The sequence below is a fragment of the Gracilinanus agilis genome, chromosome 6 (genome assembly GCF_016433145.1).
Source record: "Gracilinanus agilis isolate LMUSP501 chromosome 6, AgileGrace, whole genome shotgun sequence".
In the NCBI taxonomy this organism is placed as follows: Eukaryota; Metazoa; Chordata; class Mammalia; order Didelphimorphia; family Didelphidae; genus Gracilinanus; species Gracilinanus agilis.
The window spans coordinates 49,054,101-49,073,714 of record NC_058135.1 but is presented as its reverse complement, the minus strand read 5'-3'; the positions used below and the strand labels follow the sequence as shown (position 1 = coordinate 49,073,714).

The window sequence follows — 19,614 nt, the reverse complement described above, 5'->3', positions numbered from 1 at the left end:
ATGGCTTGTTCAATTTCTTTTACTGATATGGGATTATTTAGGTATTCTATTTCTTCTGCTGTTTATCTAGGCAATTTATATTTTTGTACATATTCATCCATATCTTTTAAATTGTTATATTTATTGCCATATATTTGGGCGAAATAGTTTTTAATGATTGCCTTAATTTCCCCTTCATTAGAGGTGAGGTCTCCCTTTTCATCTTTGATACTGTCAATTTGGTTTTCTTCTTTCCTTTTTTTTATTAGATTGACCAGTACTTTGTCTATTTTATCTGTTTTTTCAAAATACCAGCTTCTAGTCTTATTTATTAATTCAATAGTTCTTTTACTTTTGATTTTATTAATTTCTCCCTTGATTTTTAGTTTTCATCTGGGGATTTTTAATTTGCTCACTTTCTAATTTTTTGTGTTGCATGCCCAATTCATTAATCTCTGCCCTCCTTAATTTGTTAATATATGCACTCAAGGATATAAATTTCCCCTTGAGTACTGCCTTGGCTGCATCCCACAGAGTTTGGTAGGATGTCGCATCATTGTCATTCTCTTCAATGAAATTGTTGATTGTTTCTATGATTTCTTCTTTGACTAGCTGGTTTTGGAGAATCATATTATTTAATTTCCAATTAGTTTTTGATTTGCCTCTCTAGGTGCCCTTACTAATTATTATTTTTATTGCATTATGATCTGAGAAGGTTACATTTATTATTTCTGCTCTTTTGCATTTGTTTGCAATGTTTCTATGCCCTATTACATGGTCAATCTTTATGAATGTACCATTTGCAGCTGAAAAGAAGGTGTATTTCTTTCGTCCCTATTTATTTTTCTCCACATATCCATTAAATCTAATTTTTCTACGACTTCATTCACCTCTCTTACCTCTTTCTTATTTATTTTTTGGTTTGATTTATCTAGATCTGAAAGAGGAATATTTAGATCTCCCACTATTATGGTTTTACTATCTATTTCCTTCTTGAGCTCTGCCAATTTCTCTTTTATGAATTTGGATGCTATGCCACTTGGTGCATACATATTGAACAGTGTCATTTCCTCATTGTTTACACTGCCTTTAATCAGGATGTAATGACCTTCCCTGTCTTTTTTAATCATATCTATTTTTACTTTGGCTTTGTCAGAGATCATAATAGCCACTCCTGCCTTCTTTTTTTCATTTGACTCCCAAAAAATTTTGCTTAAACCCTTAACCAGAAACTTGTGTATGTCCACCCGTGCCTGATATGTGTTTCTTGTAGACAACATATGGTAGAGTTTTGGTTTCTAATCCACTCTGCTATTTGCTTCTGTTTTATGAGTGAGTCCATCCCATTCACATTCAGAGTTATAATTATTAGTTGTGCATTTGCTGACATTTTTGTATCCTCACCTATTCCTCCCCTTTCTTCTTAAACTATTTCCATTTAAACCAGTGGTTTGCTTTAAGCCAGTATCCCTTATCCCCTCCCTTGATTATTTTCCCTTTCTACCCCATCCCTTATTATTCCCCTCTTTTTATTTTTAAAAGTCTATTGGGGGGCAGCTGGGTAGCTCAGTGGATTGAGAGTCAGTCCTAGAGACAGGAGGTCCTAGGTTCAAACCCGGCCTCAGCCACTTCCCAGCTGTGTGACCCTGGGCAAGTCACTTTACCCCCATTGCCCACCCTTACCAATCTTCCACCTAGGAGACAATACACCAAAGTACAAGGTTTTAAAAAAAAAGTCTATTAAATTCCCTCCCCCTTCTTCTCCCTTCCCTTTTTTGACCGCCCAACTCCCCTGTTCCCCTTGGTTTATCCTTTCTGACTTTTTCAGTAGGGTTAGATAGAGTTTTATATCCCAATGGATAATATAGCTACTCTTCCCTCTCTGGGTTGATTACACTGAGAGTAAGGTTTAAATATTACCTCTTAATGCTCTCTTCCTCTCCTTCTTATAGTAGTATTTGTCCCCTCAGTTCCCATGCCCTCTTTGTGCATAATAGGATATCCTATTTTTCTTATTCACTCAAGTTTCTCTTGGTGTCCCCTACTATTCACCCCCCTCTTTCCCATCCCCCATGTCATCTTAGACCATTTAGTATTCCACCATCTCCCTATGAATTATTCTTCTTATTACTATAATAGTGAATACTATAATAGTGAATAGAGTTCACTACAGAGAATTATACATATCATTTCTCCGCATAGGAATACAGATAATTAGATCTTATTGAGGCCCTTAGAAAGGCAAATTTAAAAATTATGAGTTTTCTTTCTTTCCCCTCTGTTTCTTATTTACCTTTTCATGTTTCTCTTGATTTTTGTGGTTCAATATCAAACTTTCCATTTAGTACTGGTCTTTTCTGTGCAAATACTTGGAAATCTTCAATTTTGTTGAATGCTCATACTTTCCCCTGGAAGTATATAGTCAATTTTGATGGGTAGTTGATTGGTGGTTGAAGGCCCAGCTCTCTTGCCTTTCTGAATATCATATTCCAAGGCTTGTGGTCTTTTAGCGTGGAGGCTGCCAGATCCTGTGTGATCCTGATTGGTGTTCCTTGATATGTGAATTGTCTCTTTCTGGCTTCTTGTAAGATTTTTTTCTTTTACTTGGAAGCTCTTGAATTTGGCTATTATATTCCTTGGTGTAGTCCTTTCTGGGTCTAGTGGAGAGGGTGATCTATGGATCCTTTCAATGTCTGTATTGCCCTCTTGTTGTAGAACTTCAGGGCAATTTTGCTGAATAATTTCTTTTAGTATGGAGTCCAAATTTCTATTAATTTCTGCTTTTTCAGGAAGACCAATGATTCTCAAATTGTCTGTTCTAAACTGGTTTTTTTGGTCTGTCACTTTCTCATTGAGATATTTCATGTTTCCTTCTATTTTATCAGTCTTTTGACTTTGTTTTATTTGTTCTTGCTGTCTTGTGAGATCATTGGCTTCTAATTGCTCAATTCTACCCTTTAGGGACTGGTTTTCGGCTATAATCTTTTGGTTTTCCTTTTCAATCTGGTCATTTCTGGTGTTCAATTTGCTTATCAGTTCATTTGATTTCTGAGCCTCACTTCCAATTGCAAAATTCTGCCTTTTAAACTGTTATTTTCTTGCCTGATTTCCTTTTGAGCTATTTCCCATTTCTCTAGCCAAATCTTTTCCAACTTTATCCTCATCTCAAATTTGAACTCTTCAAGTGCTTGTGACCAGTTTTCATTATTTTGGGAGGGTCTGGATTATTGTTTGTTCTCCTCTTCTGTTTGCTCGGTTGTCTGGATTTTCTCTGTGTAAAAGGTGTCGAGTGTTAAAGATTTCTTCTTCTTGTTGTTAATCTTTCTCTTTTGGCCTTCCTGATTCAGGGTTGCCATCGTTAGCCCAGCCTGTTCTCAGCTTTATCCTCACGCTCAGGGTCTGACTACGCTCTTTCGGCTCCTGAGGTCTCAGGTCTGGTTGTTCTCAAGGTCAAGCCCCCTGGTGCACCCCCTTGCTTGATCCTCTGCCGGAGGCTCCTTTACAAGTCTCAGGGCGCTGCTCCACAGTCGTATACCCATCTGCATTGGTTCCCCACTCAGGGTTCCAGAGACTGCGCTCACACGCGCATGCCTGTGTCTGCCTCCACCCGAGCCTGCGCTCCGCGTCTGTGCTCTGCACCTATGCTCAAAGTCCGTGTGCGTTCTTTAGCCTTTTGGGGTCCTAAGTCTTGCTGCTCTCAGGAACAGGCCCTGAAGCTGCCAATGACTCAATGGGTGCCCCAAACTTGCTCTATTTCTCTTGAGCTGGTTTTGGCGTTGTAGGTGGTGTGTGTGTGGGGGGGGGGTGGGTTGCTCAGCTCGCGATTTAGTGAGGGCTGTTTCACCCCTTTATAGCATGGAAATGCCCCGATTTCATGTACCTTCCACGCTGCACCCTGTTGTGGGGTCCCTCCATTCGTTTGGATTTTTTTTATGTCCCCTTGAGGAGTCCTGTATATTTCGTTTAGGGGAGGTTAAGTGTTGCTTTTTTCTCTGCCGCCATCTTAACCAGGAAGCCTGCATCTTGCTTTTCATTTATTAATAAATGACCTCAAGGTATAGGATAATGATTCTGGTAGCTTTGATAAGCCTAAGAAAAGTTGTAAAGTACCTAGGTATGTTCATCTAAGAAATACTTATTAAATAATGGGGTTCACTATTATGTACAATTTTCAACTCATATGAAAATGAAATCCTACTGTGTTGAGTATGTAAAATGAATTTGTATATGTAAGCTGGAACCAGACTGTGAAGGGTTTTAAATGCCAATTTGAATTGCATTTTATCCTAGGAGTTTGTCTTTTATCCTAGAGGCAGTTGTTGGGGACCATTGAAGCTTCTTGGGGAAGAAAGTGTTATGATGAAGCATGATTTTTAGATTAATTATTTTGGCAAAATAAATGGTAGATTGGAAAGATGAGAAAAAATCAAGAGACCAATTATGAGACTTTTACAGTAGACCAGGAGTGAGGTGATGAGGGCCTGAGCTAGGATGGTGACCCTGTTGATGGATACTTGGGTTGCATAATGTATTTTGGAGGCATAACTGACAAGATTTGGCCGCTAACTGGATAGGAGGGGTAAAGAAGAGGGAAGAATCAAGGATGAATCTGAATGTGAACTCTGGGTAACTGTGAAGATAGTGGACCTCTCAACATAAACAGGCAAATCTGGGGTGTGTGTCTGTTTCTGTCTGTATGACAGGGAGAGGCAAAAAAAAATATTGAACTCTGTTTTGGACATGGTTAATTTGAGATGCCCTTGGGATATTCAGGTGGAGCTGTCTAGTAGCCAGTTGTTAATGACAGATTGAAGTTCAGTAAATCAATTAGCATTCGATACATAGATTATTTTTTTTAGTCGTCTGCCTAAAGATGATAATTAGACCCATGGGAGGGGGAGAGGTTTATCTAGCACAGGGCATCAGAGAATAAAACCATTTATGGAGCAGGATATGGATGATGAGTCAGCCAAGGAGGCTGAGAAACACCAGGAAAACAGCTAGGGAGAGAGAAGAGTATCACAAAATTGATGGGGGGAGATCAAATCTGCAGATGAAGTCAGGTAGCCACCGGTGTTGAGTTCCAGAGAGGCAGCAGACCCTTTGTTGTTATGGGATTTGATTTGCTTGACTGTGCATGTGTGGTACAGGGTTTCATTTTCTCTTCCTCTACCTGGGGGTAGAGGCTAGGAATAAAACCAGAATGAAAAAAAAGAGGGCAATAATGGAAAAAAAAGACCATCTGATGTAACAAGTAAGAGGTGATGGTTTAACCTCATGTAGAGAGACACTCAATTCTAGCATCGTATCCCTAACAGTGGTTGGCAAATATTGACCAGGAGGGAATGCAGGTAAACTCAGCAATATTCAAAGAAATAAATAGTGCCCTTACTGATAATTGAGTCATCAGGTCCACTCTTACATGAGGGTATTTAATTCAGCACCATAATGATCAATAGGGGGTCATCTTTGTCTGCCACTTTTTGCTTAATCTTTTATATTAATACGATGCTGTATTCTTTACACGCTACACCCTGCAGTTTGGAAATACTGGATCCAGACCCTGGTGAGTGATTTTAACTTGATGGCTTGCATGAAATGGAAAATTAGCCATGTCTAGGTTGTTTTACTGTTTTAATAAACAATAAAGGCTAGGTAGAGTGGTGAGGGTCAGGATATGCTCTACCACTCATTTTCTGTATTCTAGGTTACATTGGGAAAGAAAGCCCTGAAAATAAAAAGATAAACACCATTTACATTTGGGGCTAGGTAAGACAATAGTAGTAGATTTCTGAAATTTATGCATAAAGGAATCAGTGTTATGTCTAAGGATAAAGATCCAGGCTCTATATACCTCTTCCAGAGCTGGGGTACTTTAGTTGGTACCGTTTGTGGCTGTACTAAGGATTTAGAGAACTTGCAGACTAAACTAATCGCTCATTCTTAATATATATAGCTATAAGTTAGCATCAGAATCATCGATTGGCTGGCAAAATTTATATTAGCATTCACCACAGTGAACCTGTTTTTAGATAGATCCCTCTGTGGGACTCTTGATCTAATTATCTGAATGAATACAAAATTGCTTTAATTAAGTGGCAAAGTATGTATGCCTTTAAAGCTGTTCTCCATACTTAATCAGTGGCTTGAACTCTCATCAGTCTAAGGGAAGGACCCTTGTTTATAGATTCTTTTCCTGTGCTGAGTCTTCATTTCTGCTTGTTGTTGATGTGATGAGGACATTGCTACATTGGATTTCAAAAACTATACAGTTAATTTGTTCAAATACATTTTATTTATGCCACTTTTTCCTTGTTACTTCCCAAGTTACTTTATCTTCCACCTGCCTATTACAAATCAAACTTTTTCTTTACAACAAAATGTGGTTAAGGGGAAGCTAGGCTGTTCAGTGAATAGAGAGCCAGGCCTAGAGATGGTACTCCCTGGATTCAAATGTGGATTCACAATTCCTACCTGTGTGACTATGGGCAAGTCACTTAACCCCAACTGCCCAGTCCTTACCAGTCTTATGCCTTGGAATTGATAAGGGTTTCTAAAAAATTACCCCCCTCCCCTGAAAAATACAAAGGCAAAAAACTAAACTAATATAAAAATAAAAAAAAAACTAAACTATACCCAATACTTTGGGTATGTCTGAAAATGTGTGTTTCTGAGATGTGCATGTTTATGTATATATGTACATTATCTACCTGTCTATAAATAGATATAGATATGGAAATATATGTATTACTGAGCATCTTTCTTTTGGATGTAAATCTAAAGCATTTTGTTAAGATTGCCTTATGCAATCTATATAGCAACTCTGCTAATGACCTCTTTTTTAGCTTGAAAAACTAAGAAGATTGTGTTTTTCCTAGATCACTGAATGATTGAAGTCTCCAATGTGGCTTTCCAGTGTTTTCTGGTCCATGTTATTTCCCTTCTATGTTGTACAATAACTTCCTTCTTTGGGTACTGGAATTGTACAGAAAGGTGAACTCATGACTCATAGTAAACATTTATTAAATACTGTGCTAAGTGGATAAAAAGGCAAAAGACAGTCCCTGCTCTTAAAGATCTCACAACCTGTGGAGGAGACTCCATTAAATGTCTATGTATAAAAAATACACAAGATCATCTTGAAATAGGTTCTAGGATTAAGGAGAATCAGGAAAGGCTTCCTGGAGAAGGTAGAATTTTTGCTGAGACTTGAAGACCAGAGGCAGAGATGGGGAGGCAGTATTACTATGAGTGTGGGGAATATCTTGACATATTGTGTTTTGTCATTGGAAGCTAGTACAGTCACTGGAATGTACTAGGGGTCTAATAAAAGCATGTTGATTGATTGATAGGGACACCAAAGGATTCTTCTCCCCCTCCATGACAAATTATGGGTCTGCCTACTAAAGGGAAGAGATGTTCTGTGTTGCTTGAGTGAGTACCTACAGTGATCATGGATTTTCGATTTGGATTTCATCTGGTTTTCATTTTATAGCTGAAGTTCAGAGAGCAAAATGACTAACCCAAGGTCACACAATTAATTGGCACAGCCAGTTTTCAGATCCAGAACATTTGATACTAAAGTCATTGCTTTTTCCACTTGAGGAAATTATGGTACTCTTTCTTTAAGTGCCAAAGGAGTGAGCAAGGGCCCTGAAAATATAAAGCACATAAAAACTAAAGTGGCTCTGGTCCACAAGAAACTCAAGTAGAGCAAGATGTGTCTAGACCCAAGTTGATGCTCAGAGTGGTCCCAAATGCTTCTGCACAATCTAGGCTTGCAGTATTGGAATCCTAACATCCACATAAGGATTGTTTGGGATTTAGGAAGCAGAATCTTGCTTCATGTACTCTGCTGGGATGTTATGGCTGATATTTGAAAGGATCACTCCCCTAACCTCCCACCCCTTCATATTAGTTTGCAGTATATTCTTTGGTCATGTAGGGGAAGGGTTTGACTAAATATATGAGAATTCTAAGATAGAATTGTGTTGCTGATTTAAAAATATTATAGCTCAAGTCAGATCGACTTTCAGTAGCTTTATTTATAAAAATGTGGAAAGAATGAAAGTAGAGAAATGTAAAAGAGGGTAGAGTAAGAAGTCTAGCCTATTACCCTAAATGTTGCTCTAGTCCCAGCTTAACCCATGAAGGGCTTGTTAAGCCCTCAGCCGGAGGAATTGGAGGTGAATTAAACAAGGATTTAACCCATGTGGCCTCTTCCAAGAAGGGGAAGCCTCTCTGGAACTAATCTCTCTAGAAGTCAGGAAAAGAGGATCAGCTTCTCACTCACCCAGGTCGAAGTTCCAAAGGAGAAGATCCAGGACATGTAGCCTGGTGGCTAGAGAGTTGACTCTGGAGTCAGGAAGATCTGGGTTCAGATTCAGCTTCTGACATATACTGGCTTTATGACCCCAGGCAAGTCACTTAATCTCTATGTGAGTTACGCAAAAATATGGGACTATTCTGAGCAGGTGCCAGTCTGCATTGTTAGGAAGATTTTCCTCATCACATTACCTTGCTCTGGGGAAATCACAAGTCAGGTTGAGTCTTAAAAAAATACCAAGGGGGCAGCTGGGTAGCTCAGTGGAGTGAGAGTCAGGCCTAGAGACAGGAGGTCCTAGGTTCAAACCCGGCCTCAGCCACTTCCCAGCTGTGTGACCCTGGGCAAGTCACTTGATCCCCATTGCCCACCCTTACCAATCTTCCACCTATGAGACAATACATCGAATACAAGGGTTTAAAAAAAAATACCAAAACATTACAACAGATCTTAGTCCTTGTGAATTGTGAATTCATTTTTTTAAGTCTGATAGGGTACAAGAACCTTAGGATGGGCAAGAGTTACTACTCAGACCCAGCTGTCCATTGCTTCTTCTAGCCCTCATTTTTATCTTGCCTGGAGAATCTTTTGGGGGAGTGTTACATGGCTGGGATATTTCATATAGTGTCTTAACTAAAGGGTTAAAAAGCTGACAACATACCATGGACTCTTAGGATTTAATTAAGTCTGTGCAGGGTTTTAGAATGTCCATGTAGCACTTGTTTTGAACTTTATTAGGGACCCACTTATGCTCTGAATACTCTCTCCATAAGTTCTTGGAGGTCTGACCTCACACTGACAATAAGAGTTGCATGGGCAGGGGAGCTTGGAAAAAGTTTTTTATAAGAAGTAATATTCGGCTTCCTGTGTGTACCAGGGTACTCTCATTATTTTTATCCACAGAGACTATAGGCATCCTTTTCAAAGTAGTTCAAGTAGATGGTCCATTAAGATAACTGTAAATATTTAATTTGTTTTGTACTTTTAAATTCCACTGACAGCGTTAATTTAAACTGTGAGGACTCCTCAGGTTTCCCAAAAGTTCATTTTTATCAGGGCAGCAAAATTGTATTGTCCCCAAGTGAAAATGAGGCAGATTTGTTTTAGACCCTAAATTCTCAAGATGCCGCCTCTCACATTCCAGAAAGGAAACCATTTGCCAGCCTTCTCTTAATGATTGCTTTCTTTTTAATAATTATGTTCATTAGCAAGAGTATTGGAAACGAGTGTGGGCTCCTCTTGGAACCAAATGAGGAGAAACGAAGCACAATTGACTTAAATGAGATTACATAAATTCAGAGGAAAGTTTCCTTTTTGTTTTTTTTTCTATTTGAATGAACATTTTGTGACCACGTTTTCCTTTCTTGCTACCTAGGCGATTTTGGCAAATTCCTTCATCTTCCTGTTTTGTCAGTTTCCTTTTATATAAATAAGGGCATTAGAAAAGATAGTCTCTGAGGTTCCTTCCAGCTCAAATATATCATTATGTGCCTCTATGCCCATGTTGAATTTTTGTTTCAGGATAAGGACAAATAATATCAGTGAGGTACCAGTCATTTGGATTTACCGGGAAATCTACATTTAGAAATAAAGTACAAATGTAAATGATGGAAAATATGTTATATGGAGAGGCTTTTTCCCAGTCTTAAATTAGTATCTAACTTGTCACATCTATGGGGGCATTGCTTTGATTTATCTTGTGGGAAACATGAAATGTGTTGCTTTAATATTGCCTTCTGCTGGCTTGAGGAAGTAAGATGTCATAATGATACCATATACCAGCACTTCTCAAACATTTTTGGTTTTAGGATCAAACTGTATACACTCTTAAAAATTATGGATTACTAGGAGCAGCTAGATAGCACACTGATAGAGTGCCATGACTGGAGTTGGGAGAACCTAGGTTCAAATCTAGCCTCACACATTTCCTAGCTGTGTGATTCTGGGCAAGTCATTCAACCCCAGTTGCCTAGCCTTTATTGATTTTCTGCCTTAGAATTCTGAGACAGAAGGTTAAAGGTTTAAAAGAAACCCCATTATTGAGGTCTCAACAAAAGAGGTTTTGTTTGTGTGGGTTATAGCTAGAGGTATTCTGGTAAATGTTTTAACAACTGGTTCTCTGGGGGGAAATGTAGTCATGACACTGTAAGTTTAATCTTCATCATCACTTTATTGTCTAGTTAAAAAATAAACAAACCACCCTGCTCCCTCCTCCCGTCCCTGGCCTGATAAATCAAGCCCTCATTTATATTGTTTGTGGATATTTGAGGTGCTTATATGGAAAACTTAACAATTTGGAGAACCAGTTCAAGCTGGTTCCAGCATATTCCTGGGTATCTATGACATTTACTAGATCAGAAATAAAAACATCTTAATTTTGTTATGAAAATAGTTTTGATCTTCAGGACTCCCAAAGGTTTTGCTGGATCACACTCTGAGAATCACGTACTCTTCAAAGTGCTTTTCTAACCACTTAAAAAAAGATATTACAGATGATACTTAAGCCATATTCATTCATTTGATAAATATTTATAGAGCAGTTCTAGGAACTAAGGAGAGACTCGTTGCCTTTATGAAGGCAATTACAGTCTAATATATGTGTTTAGCACTTTTCCTATCACCAAATTGCACTCAAATTTTCTACCAATGCTCACTTTATCACAACTTCTTTTCTCATAAGCGTGCTAAAAGGATATATATATGTATATGCATATACATATATATTTATTTATTACTCTTCAAGTTCTTCTCTGCTACTTTCCATAGCTAATCTCCTAATCTTACTTCATATATTTAGGGTTTTAGAATTTCTTCTGCCTCTGCCCTTCTCCTCCTCCTTTTCTCTTGGACTCTTTTCCTCTCTTCTCCCATTTCAACACTGTACCCACCTCCAGATTAGTTATAACTTTCCCTACTTTTCATTTCCTGTAGTTTTGGATTACTCTGCAACTCTGCCATAAACTTATTGGAGATGAGGTATGTCTTGCTTTTCCTTCCAACCATTTTCTTTAGGCAGGTGTACTCTTCCCACAGCACCAGAAAGTTAGGAGATCAAGAAACAGCAAAGCTTACTGACTTGTCAAAGCTATTTACTAGTAATAGCACTGTGGCAGAAGTGGGATTATTCTTTTCTTTCATTCCTTTTACCTTCTTTCTTAGAAGCAACGTTTAATATTGGTTCCAAGGCAGAAGAAGAGTAAGGGCTAGGCTAGAGTAAGTTGGGGTCTATTCTTTTCAATCCCTAACCCTCCCACAACCCCACCTGCATTATCTTGAAGAGGGATGAGAACCACAGATCTCTGAAGTATGGACTCATTAGATTGATGGAATTTTTGGATGTAGGGCCTGTCTGCTTACTAACAGTGACAGAGTTGCTAGTGAATTATTAAACTTCTGTTTGTGAAAGTTTTTTTAGGGGTAATTGCTTCAAACCTGTTGAAAATTTATAGCTGCTAACTTGTTCTAAGATGTCCATTAGGATTTTAGTTAATGGGAGATATGATAAATTGACTCAATAATATCTGTCATTAAGAGAACTCATGCCTGAAATATTAATTTAATTTCTTTTTCAGAATTAAAAGCTTTCCAATATGGTCTCTATATAGGAACCATGAAGTAATTGAGATTTAGTCTTGGCATCTTTTTCTAAATCACTACAAGAAGATAAACTATTCTGAGTGGGTGAACCATTTGAAAAGTCAAAATCTCTATTTTGATTTCAAATAATTCAGCTAAATGTATTTTGGAAATAAATACTTTCAAGCTTCATTTTAAGTCCCATCTCTTTCAAGAGTCCTTTTGAACCTGGCACTCTATCCACTGTACCACCTACCTGCCCCAAGAACATGTTCATATATTTGTTTTTTTGACTGCTGGTCTACTATGTCTGAATGACTTCTTGCTAGTATCTGATGACTTTTGATAAGGAAGCAAATAGCTAGGGGACCTGATAATATAAAGGAATCAGTGTTGAATGGGAGAGTGTGACTGAGTGAGAAGACTATTTTTTGTCACTGACCTCACCAAATTCCTGTTTCTCTTCTTGCTACGTCTTAGATTCTAAAACAGTTAAGGGATACGTTTTGATATTTTCTCGTAGAATAATAGAAATGCAAAATCTGTTATTATTAATAGCTGAGCCCCATGTTTATAAAGTAAAGAAAAGAAACGTCTATTTCCACAAACGTTCTCTTCTCTTTTTCTGAAACCTTCTAATTTCATAACATTAAATAAAGAACAGTGTTAACTGGCTGTAATATTTATTAATTGTGTAATAAATAATACAAAGGTATAGTTTTACACACAATGTATCAGTATATTTCAGTGAGAAAGATTCCAGCCATAGTCACTTCTGCTATCAGCTACAATTGTTAACTTCTCTGCAACTCTGGAAATATAGTCCCACTATTCAACTCTCTCTGTGTGGCAGTCACAATCTCTCAAGAATTCTCTTTAAGTTATATTCTCCACAACCTAAAAGTTAAACTCAATTCTCTCAGGAAATATCTCTTCATTCTTCGTCAAGATGATGGTTTAACTGTCAGTCTTTTAGGAAAGAGGTTCTTTTAAGTCTTTTCTCTTATTGTAATCACTCTTGAATCATGACAGCACTCTTCAGATGACAATGAAGCTGTTTTCCTTTCCCTCAGTTCTTTTCCCTTATGAAGATAAGGTAATAACATTTATGTTTTATGTGGGAGGGGCTGTTGAAGTTGATGTTACATAATATAACTATAAAGCACTTGATGAATTTCATAAGGAAAGCCTCTGCTTGGAAAACAATTATTATTGAGAATGAACCATTTGAAAATTTTAATCTAAAACTTAAAACCATGAAATAAGTATTTTTAATTAAAATATACTTTCAAAAGCAAGGAAGAATTTTTGGAGTTGAGATTGTTTACAGGGGAGACATTTAGAACCCATCCAGTTTCTAATTCTTTACAACTTTTCCCCTCTTTCTCTTGTTTGCTTCTTCTGAACCTCCCCCCTTTCTCCTTCAAGTGAGGATTGTAGACCTAATTTGCATTTTAAAAAAATGTAATACACTGAAGTCAAATTAGAAGTGTTTTGAGTCTAGACAACATTAAACAATTTAAGGAAATGCTTTATTTTTAGTACATGTATTCAGAGACTAGATAGAATTGCCCTTTAAAAACCTTAAGCACTCTTTGAAAGCAGTTATCAATAGCTTCATTGCAGGGGCACATACCCATCTGTAACTAAGCCCCCGATTTCTTTGAAATTAGGAGTTTAGTTGCAACGAGCTTATAAAATGACATGAAACATGAAGACCTGGGAGTTTTGACAGAAGATGGACTGTTATAAAGAGAGAAGCTACTGTGGGTTATTTTTGTTGCCAGACATCTTAAATGGGAAACCAAAACCTAGTTAGCATTTTGATTTCATCTTATACCACTAATTTGTAGTGATTTGACGTTTCTTTGCCTCTCTTTGATAATGGGAGAAGTGCCTAAGTCCTGTGCTAAGTAATAGATGCTAAACTATGTGTCATGAAGGCAAGGACTATCTTTTATTCTTTGTATTTTTTTTCTGTGCCTAGAAAAATACTTTATATATAATGCTAATAAATAGTTGGTGAATTGAATAATGCAAATGCATATACATATATCTAGAAGTTTGGTGCTACTATTCACTGTATTATGGCACCAGAAACTATTCCTTATTATTATTTTATATTATTATTATAATATATACTTACATTTTGTTGTTATATATTATTCTTATTGTAGGACTTCTTTGTTGTCAATCCCAATAGAACAGGAGAAACTTGAGGACAAAGACTTTTTTTTTTAATATTGCTGGGTTTAGCACAGTGTGTGGCCCATGGTCATCTATGATCAGATCTTTCTATCAGCTTGAACCACTATTCATCAGCAGTTAGAATTTGGTGACTCAAAAGATGGCAAATATGCTAATTTGTTAATTTTCAATCTAATGGCTAAAGCTGTTAGTTGAAAGGAATGCCAGTAATGAACACAATTAAAGCCAAAGCCAATGAGATTCTAAATAGTCATTGTTGCAAAATGCAGTCTCCATTGGTGGTGTTTAACTGTCTGTTAAGAGGTCATGTGGAGTGAATGAGTTGGCAATTCTTCCTCTCACTCCCTCTCCTTTACATCTGATAGGTTTGTGATTTCAGGAAGAACCAGCCCCAGGAAATCTAGGGAGTCTATATCCACATTTCTTTGCATCTTTAATGAGATTGATTCATTTAATGCTTCTGTCCAATATGCCCGGTTGATTTTTCCTTCCCAATATCTTGCTTAGAATCTGAGTTGGAAGGGACCTCAGACTCCCTGATTGAGAACCCCCTATATGACATCCCTGACAAATGAGCATATTCAGCCTCTATTTGAAAATCTTGAGTGAGGGGAAACCACTACTTTCTAAAGCATTTGGTTCCTCTTTTCTTTTTTTTTCTTTTAAAAGTTTTTCTTTTGAACATTTTCCCCTAGTTACATATTTCATGTTCTTTCCCTTTCCCCCAAGCCCCCCTAACCCCCCCCCTTAGCTGATGCACAATTCCACTGGGCTTTACATGTATAATTGATTAAGACTTAATTCCATATTATTGATGGTTGGACTAAAGTTATCATTTAGTGTCTTCATCCCCAATAATATCCCCATGAGCCCATGTGTTCAAGCAGTTATTTTTCTTCTGGGTTTCTACTCCCACAGTTCTTCTTCTGAACATGGCTAGTTTTCTTTCTCATAAGTCAGTTCCTCTTTTCAATAGCTCTAGGAATTGGGAGATATTCTTTACCCGAACATGGGGCCTCAATCTGCTTCTCTGTGACTTTGACCTGCTGTTCTTACTTCCGATCTCCAGGCACAAGCAGACCAAGTTTAGTTCCTCTTTTATATGGCAGTCCTTGCAATTCCTGAAGACAACCAGCTCTCAGGTTCCTTAAGTCTTCTCCAGGTTGTGACCCCCCTTTACCTCATCTGGTCCTCATCTCAACATCCTGATCACTTTCCCCTGGACATCGACATGTCTTCATTTGGTATTGCTTACCCTTACAATCTGGATTGGGTTTTTAACCTCTCTGCCTTTGCTCAGTGTTATCCAAATTCCCTTTTCAGTGCTCAGCTCATCTTTCCTCATCAGGGAAGCATTCCCAGATAACACTGGTCCACCCAAGTAATCTTCCCTCATCTGCAATCACAGAACTTATTGGCTGTCTACATTCTTCATCTGACAAACCATATTCTTAAATATTTTTTTCTTGGTATGAGTCCTATGATTTCATTGTTGTAAGGAACTTTCATCGAAGACATTTCCCAGTGCAGATCAGACTTTCTCCAGATTCGAGAGTTGTCTAGGGGCCCAGAAAGGTAAAGTAACTGCCCAGGGTCACCCAGCCAGTCTGTGGGTAAGGCTGGGATTGAACTTAGTTCTTCCTCCTCTGTCCACTATATACTAATGATACTTCTCTGGTTCCAAGGCAGAAGAGTGGTAAGGCCTAGACAAATGGGGTTATGTGAATTTTCCAGGATCACACAGCTAAGAAGTGTCTGAGGCCAGATTTAAACCCAGGACCTCCCATCTCTGGGTCTGGCTCTCTATGCATTGAGCCACCTGGCTGCCCCTGTATGTGTGATTTGTAATAAATCTTCTTTTATTGATTTATATGGCTGTTTTGCTTTTGTATTATTAACTTTTCATGTATTCTTTGCTCTCTCAACTCAGCTGTTAAACTCTTCAAGTCAAGGATTTTGCTTTTATACCTTCATCAGTGGCTAAAATGAGCAGCTAGGTGGTCCAGTGGATAGAGTGCCAGGAAGACTCATCTTACTGAGTTCAAATATGGTCTCAGACACTGACTAGTTGGGCAAGTGACCTTGGGCAAGTTACTTAACCTGATTTACCTCAGTTTCCTCATCTGTAAAATGAGCTGAAGAAAGAAATGTCTCTTTGCCAAGAAAACCCCAAATGGGCTCACTAAGAGTCAGACATGACTGAAAATGATTGAACACAAAAGCAATAATGGCAGTAGTGTCTAAAACAATGTCTTGTATGTGTTATCTTTTATTTAATAGTTATTTGGTAATTGACTATCTTTTTTTTTCCTCCATAGGATGTAAAAAGGGAACCAAGTTCATGTACATGTTTAAAGGGGCCCAAGCTATCAGAAATAGGCACCATTGCCTGGATGATAACCCTCAGTGATGCCCTCCATAACTTTATTGATGGTCTGGCTATTGGTGCTTCATGCACCCTATCTCTTCTTCAGGGACTTAGCACTTCCATAGCAATCCTGTGTGAGGAGTTTCCTCATGAGTTAGGTAAGAAACTCAGGGCACAAATCTATCTGTTTATTTCAGTGTGATTTTAATTGAACAAGTCTTTGAAATGCCAAGGACGTGAAATCTTGCCTGCGATGTTCAAAATGAAAAACTGTGAGACCCTGGTGGTTATTTCTTCTTGTATAACATACATATACATGTAATTAATTTCACATTTCTCTTTCTCTCTTTCCAGGGGACTTTGTGATCCTTCTCAATGCAGGAATGAGTACTCGGCAAGCCTTATTCTTCAACTTCCTTTCTGCCTGCTCCTGCTACGTTGGGCTAGCCTTTGGCATTTTGGTGGGCAACAACTTTGCCCCAAATATAATTTTTGCTTTAGCCGGTGGGATGTTCCTCTATATTTCTCTGGCAGATATGGTGAGAAATTGTTTTACCCTCAATGTTTTAATTTTTTAAAAATTTAATTTAATTTTAATTTCACATTAAAGCCCAGGACTGAGGAGGAGCTGGGGCTCAAAACCTCCTTATTTCTTATTGTTCTGCACCCCGACATTCTCCATGGAAACTCTTAAAACAACAGCAGCTACAAATCCAAACCTTAAAGAAAGTACTCGTCCAGTTGTATCAGATTTTCCTGTCTGAGAGAGATTTGCCTGAATGCTTTCAGACTTCCCCTTAGAATGACTTGGGGATAATGGGCAACAGACATGTGGAGGCACTGAGGTATAGTGGATAGATGGCTGGACTTAAATCCTGTCTCAGACACCTAGGAGCCATATAACTCTGAGCAAGTCTATTAAGCTCTTTGAATGTCTGTTTCTTCATCTGTAAAATGGGATAATAAAACACCAACCTGACAGGATTACCGTAAAGCTCAAAAGATAATGTACATAAAGCACTTTGTAAACCTGGTACAATAATTTTAAGGTCATCCATTTGATCCTCAAGGCTAGTAGTGTCAATCTGAAACCTACACATTGACTGAGAAAACCACAAATGAACATTATCTATGTTGTATTGCATTTTTATTTATTTTGTCAAACATTTCCTAGTTCAGCAGCATTTGGGAGTTTTGCTATCTATGAGTTTGACATCTACATTAAAGATATTAAACTTTGCTCATGACCTTATTTTTTGTCTAATTCATATAGCATCTCTCCCAATCCTTGTTGTTCATTTTGTGTTGGGTCAAGTTGTAGCCAAAGAGTTGTTTTTTGTTTGCATTTTGTTTTTGTGTTGATGCATAGTTTGATGAACTGTACCCTTGGACTGAATAGAGGAAGATGGGATAAATGGAATAATATGCTAGACATTTCCCAGAAAGTTCAGGTTGTGTCTAAGTGTGTGTATGATATGGCCCCAGACAATTACTGGCTGTGTGGACTTGGGCAAAACTCTTTGTTTGCCTTAATCCCCTGGAGAAGAAAATGGTAAACCGTTCCAGTATCTTTGCCAAGAAAACCCCATGGACAGTGTGGTCCACGGAGTCAAGAAGAGTCAGATATGCTCAACAACCACCACAATGATTTTAGTAGTTAGATTAGGAAACTTAGCGATCATTTAGTCTAGTTCCTTCAATGTATAGTTGAGGGAACTGAGACCCAGATGGATTAGCTGGATTTTTCAAGACAATAATGGAAAGAAAAGAGCAGAGCTGGATCTCTCCAAGCCCAGTGCTAGATCCATCCAAGAGTGTTTTCTGATGCCTCAGTCACAGTATGGAATCAGCTCTGGATCCTTGAGTGCCGTGCCTCTGGACTGCCAGATTTGGCAAGTAAGTCTTGGAATGAGTTTGTACTCACTGTGGACTGTTCATCTGAAGACCTATTTAAAGTCAGAGAGGCTCAGCTCAGAGTAGCTACAGAGTTGTTGTTATTACTATTACCACCATGGCATCTCAAGACCATTTGCTTATTTTTCTAAATTCAAAGATATTTTATTTTTCCAGTTAGATGTAATAATAATTTTGAACACAGAGACCATTTCCTAAAGGTGTTCTGATTTGTGTTGGAAGGGGTAGAATTTTTTCATACTGATGAAACTACAGATCATTGAAGTAAATATCCACACCTCCTTACCAGAGGATCAGTAAAAATGAACTGCCATGTTAAAATTTGTCTTCTCATAATTGCATAGAGTGTAACACTATTTCCAGGTGGCTACAAATCATATATGTATCACACATGTATATACACTCACACACAGACCATCTACTTCAGTAAATATTGCATATTTTTTTCTTTTTTTAAAAAAAGGCAAATGGGATCAAGTGACTTGCCCAGGGTCACATAGCTAATAAGTGTCTGAGGTCAGATTTGAACTCAAGCCCTCTTGACACCAGCCCTAGCATTCTGTCCACTGAGCCCTCTAGCTGCCCTAATCTTGTATGTTCCTTTGGAGTTGAGGGGATCAACAAAGGAACACTGAGAAGTCTTGCAAGATGAGTAAGACTTTGAATGTGGGCTTTTGGCTACATTAGACTATGAACTCCCTGAGAGCAGGGACTTTTTTTTTTTTTTTTTTGCTTTCCTTTGCATCCCCAACACTTAGAGTGCTTGGCACATATTACATGCTTAATAAATGCTTGTTGACTGAAGATCAACTTTACCTCATTAATCAATCAATCAATCAATCAATTAATTAATTAATTTGCTTGCTTATTCATTCATTCATTCATTCATCTATTTATTTATTTATTTATCCATTTATCCATTCATTCATTCATTTATTCATTCGATAATTCATTCATTCATTCATTCATTTATTTGTTTGTTTGTTTATTCATTTGTTTATTTGTTTATTTATTAATTGTGTGAGGGCCAGCCCAGCTAAAGCATAGCAGGGCTCATCACCTTTGCTTCTAAGGACAGGAATTGTCTGCCAAGTCATACATTTTTGAGAGAGATAGAGACAGAGAGACAGAGAGGGAAAGAGAGAGAGGGAGAGACAGGGAGAGAGAGAGAGAGAGAGAGAGAGAGAGAGAGAGAGAGAGAGAGAGAGACAGAGAGACAGAGAGACAGAGAGAGACAGAGAGAGAG

General features: G+C 37.9%; 1 protein-coding gene across 1 annotated transcript in view; it reads left to right on the top strand.

The window, feature by feature from the left end:
- The window catches only part of SLC39A8 (solute carrier family 39 member 8), a 95,041-nt gene that overhangs the window by 71,221 nt on the left and 4,206 nt on the right, over positions 1-19,614 (top strand). Inside the window, exons 6-7 of the mRNA XM_044682355.1 lie at positions 16,405-16,612; positions 16,809-16,993. Coding sequence (XP_044538290.1) covers positions 16,405-16,612; positions 16,809-16,993 — 393 coding nt within the window. The remainder of the gene's footprint in view (positions 1-16,404; positions 16,613-16,808; positions 16,994-19,614) is intronic.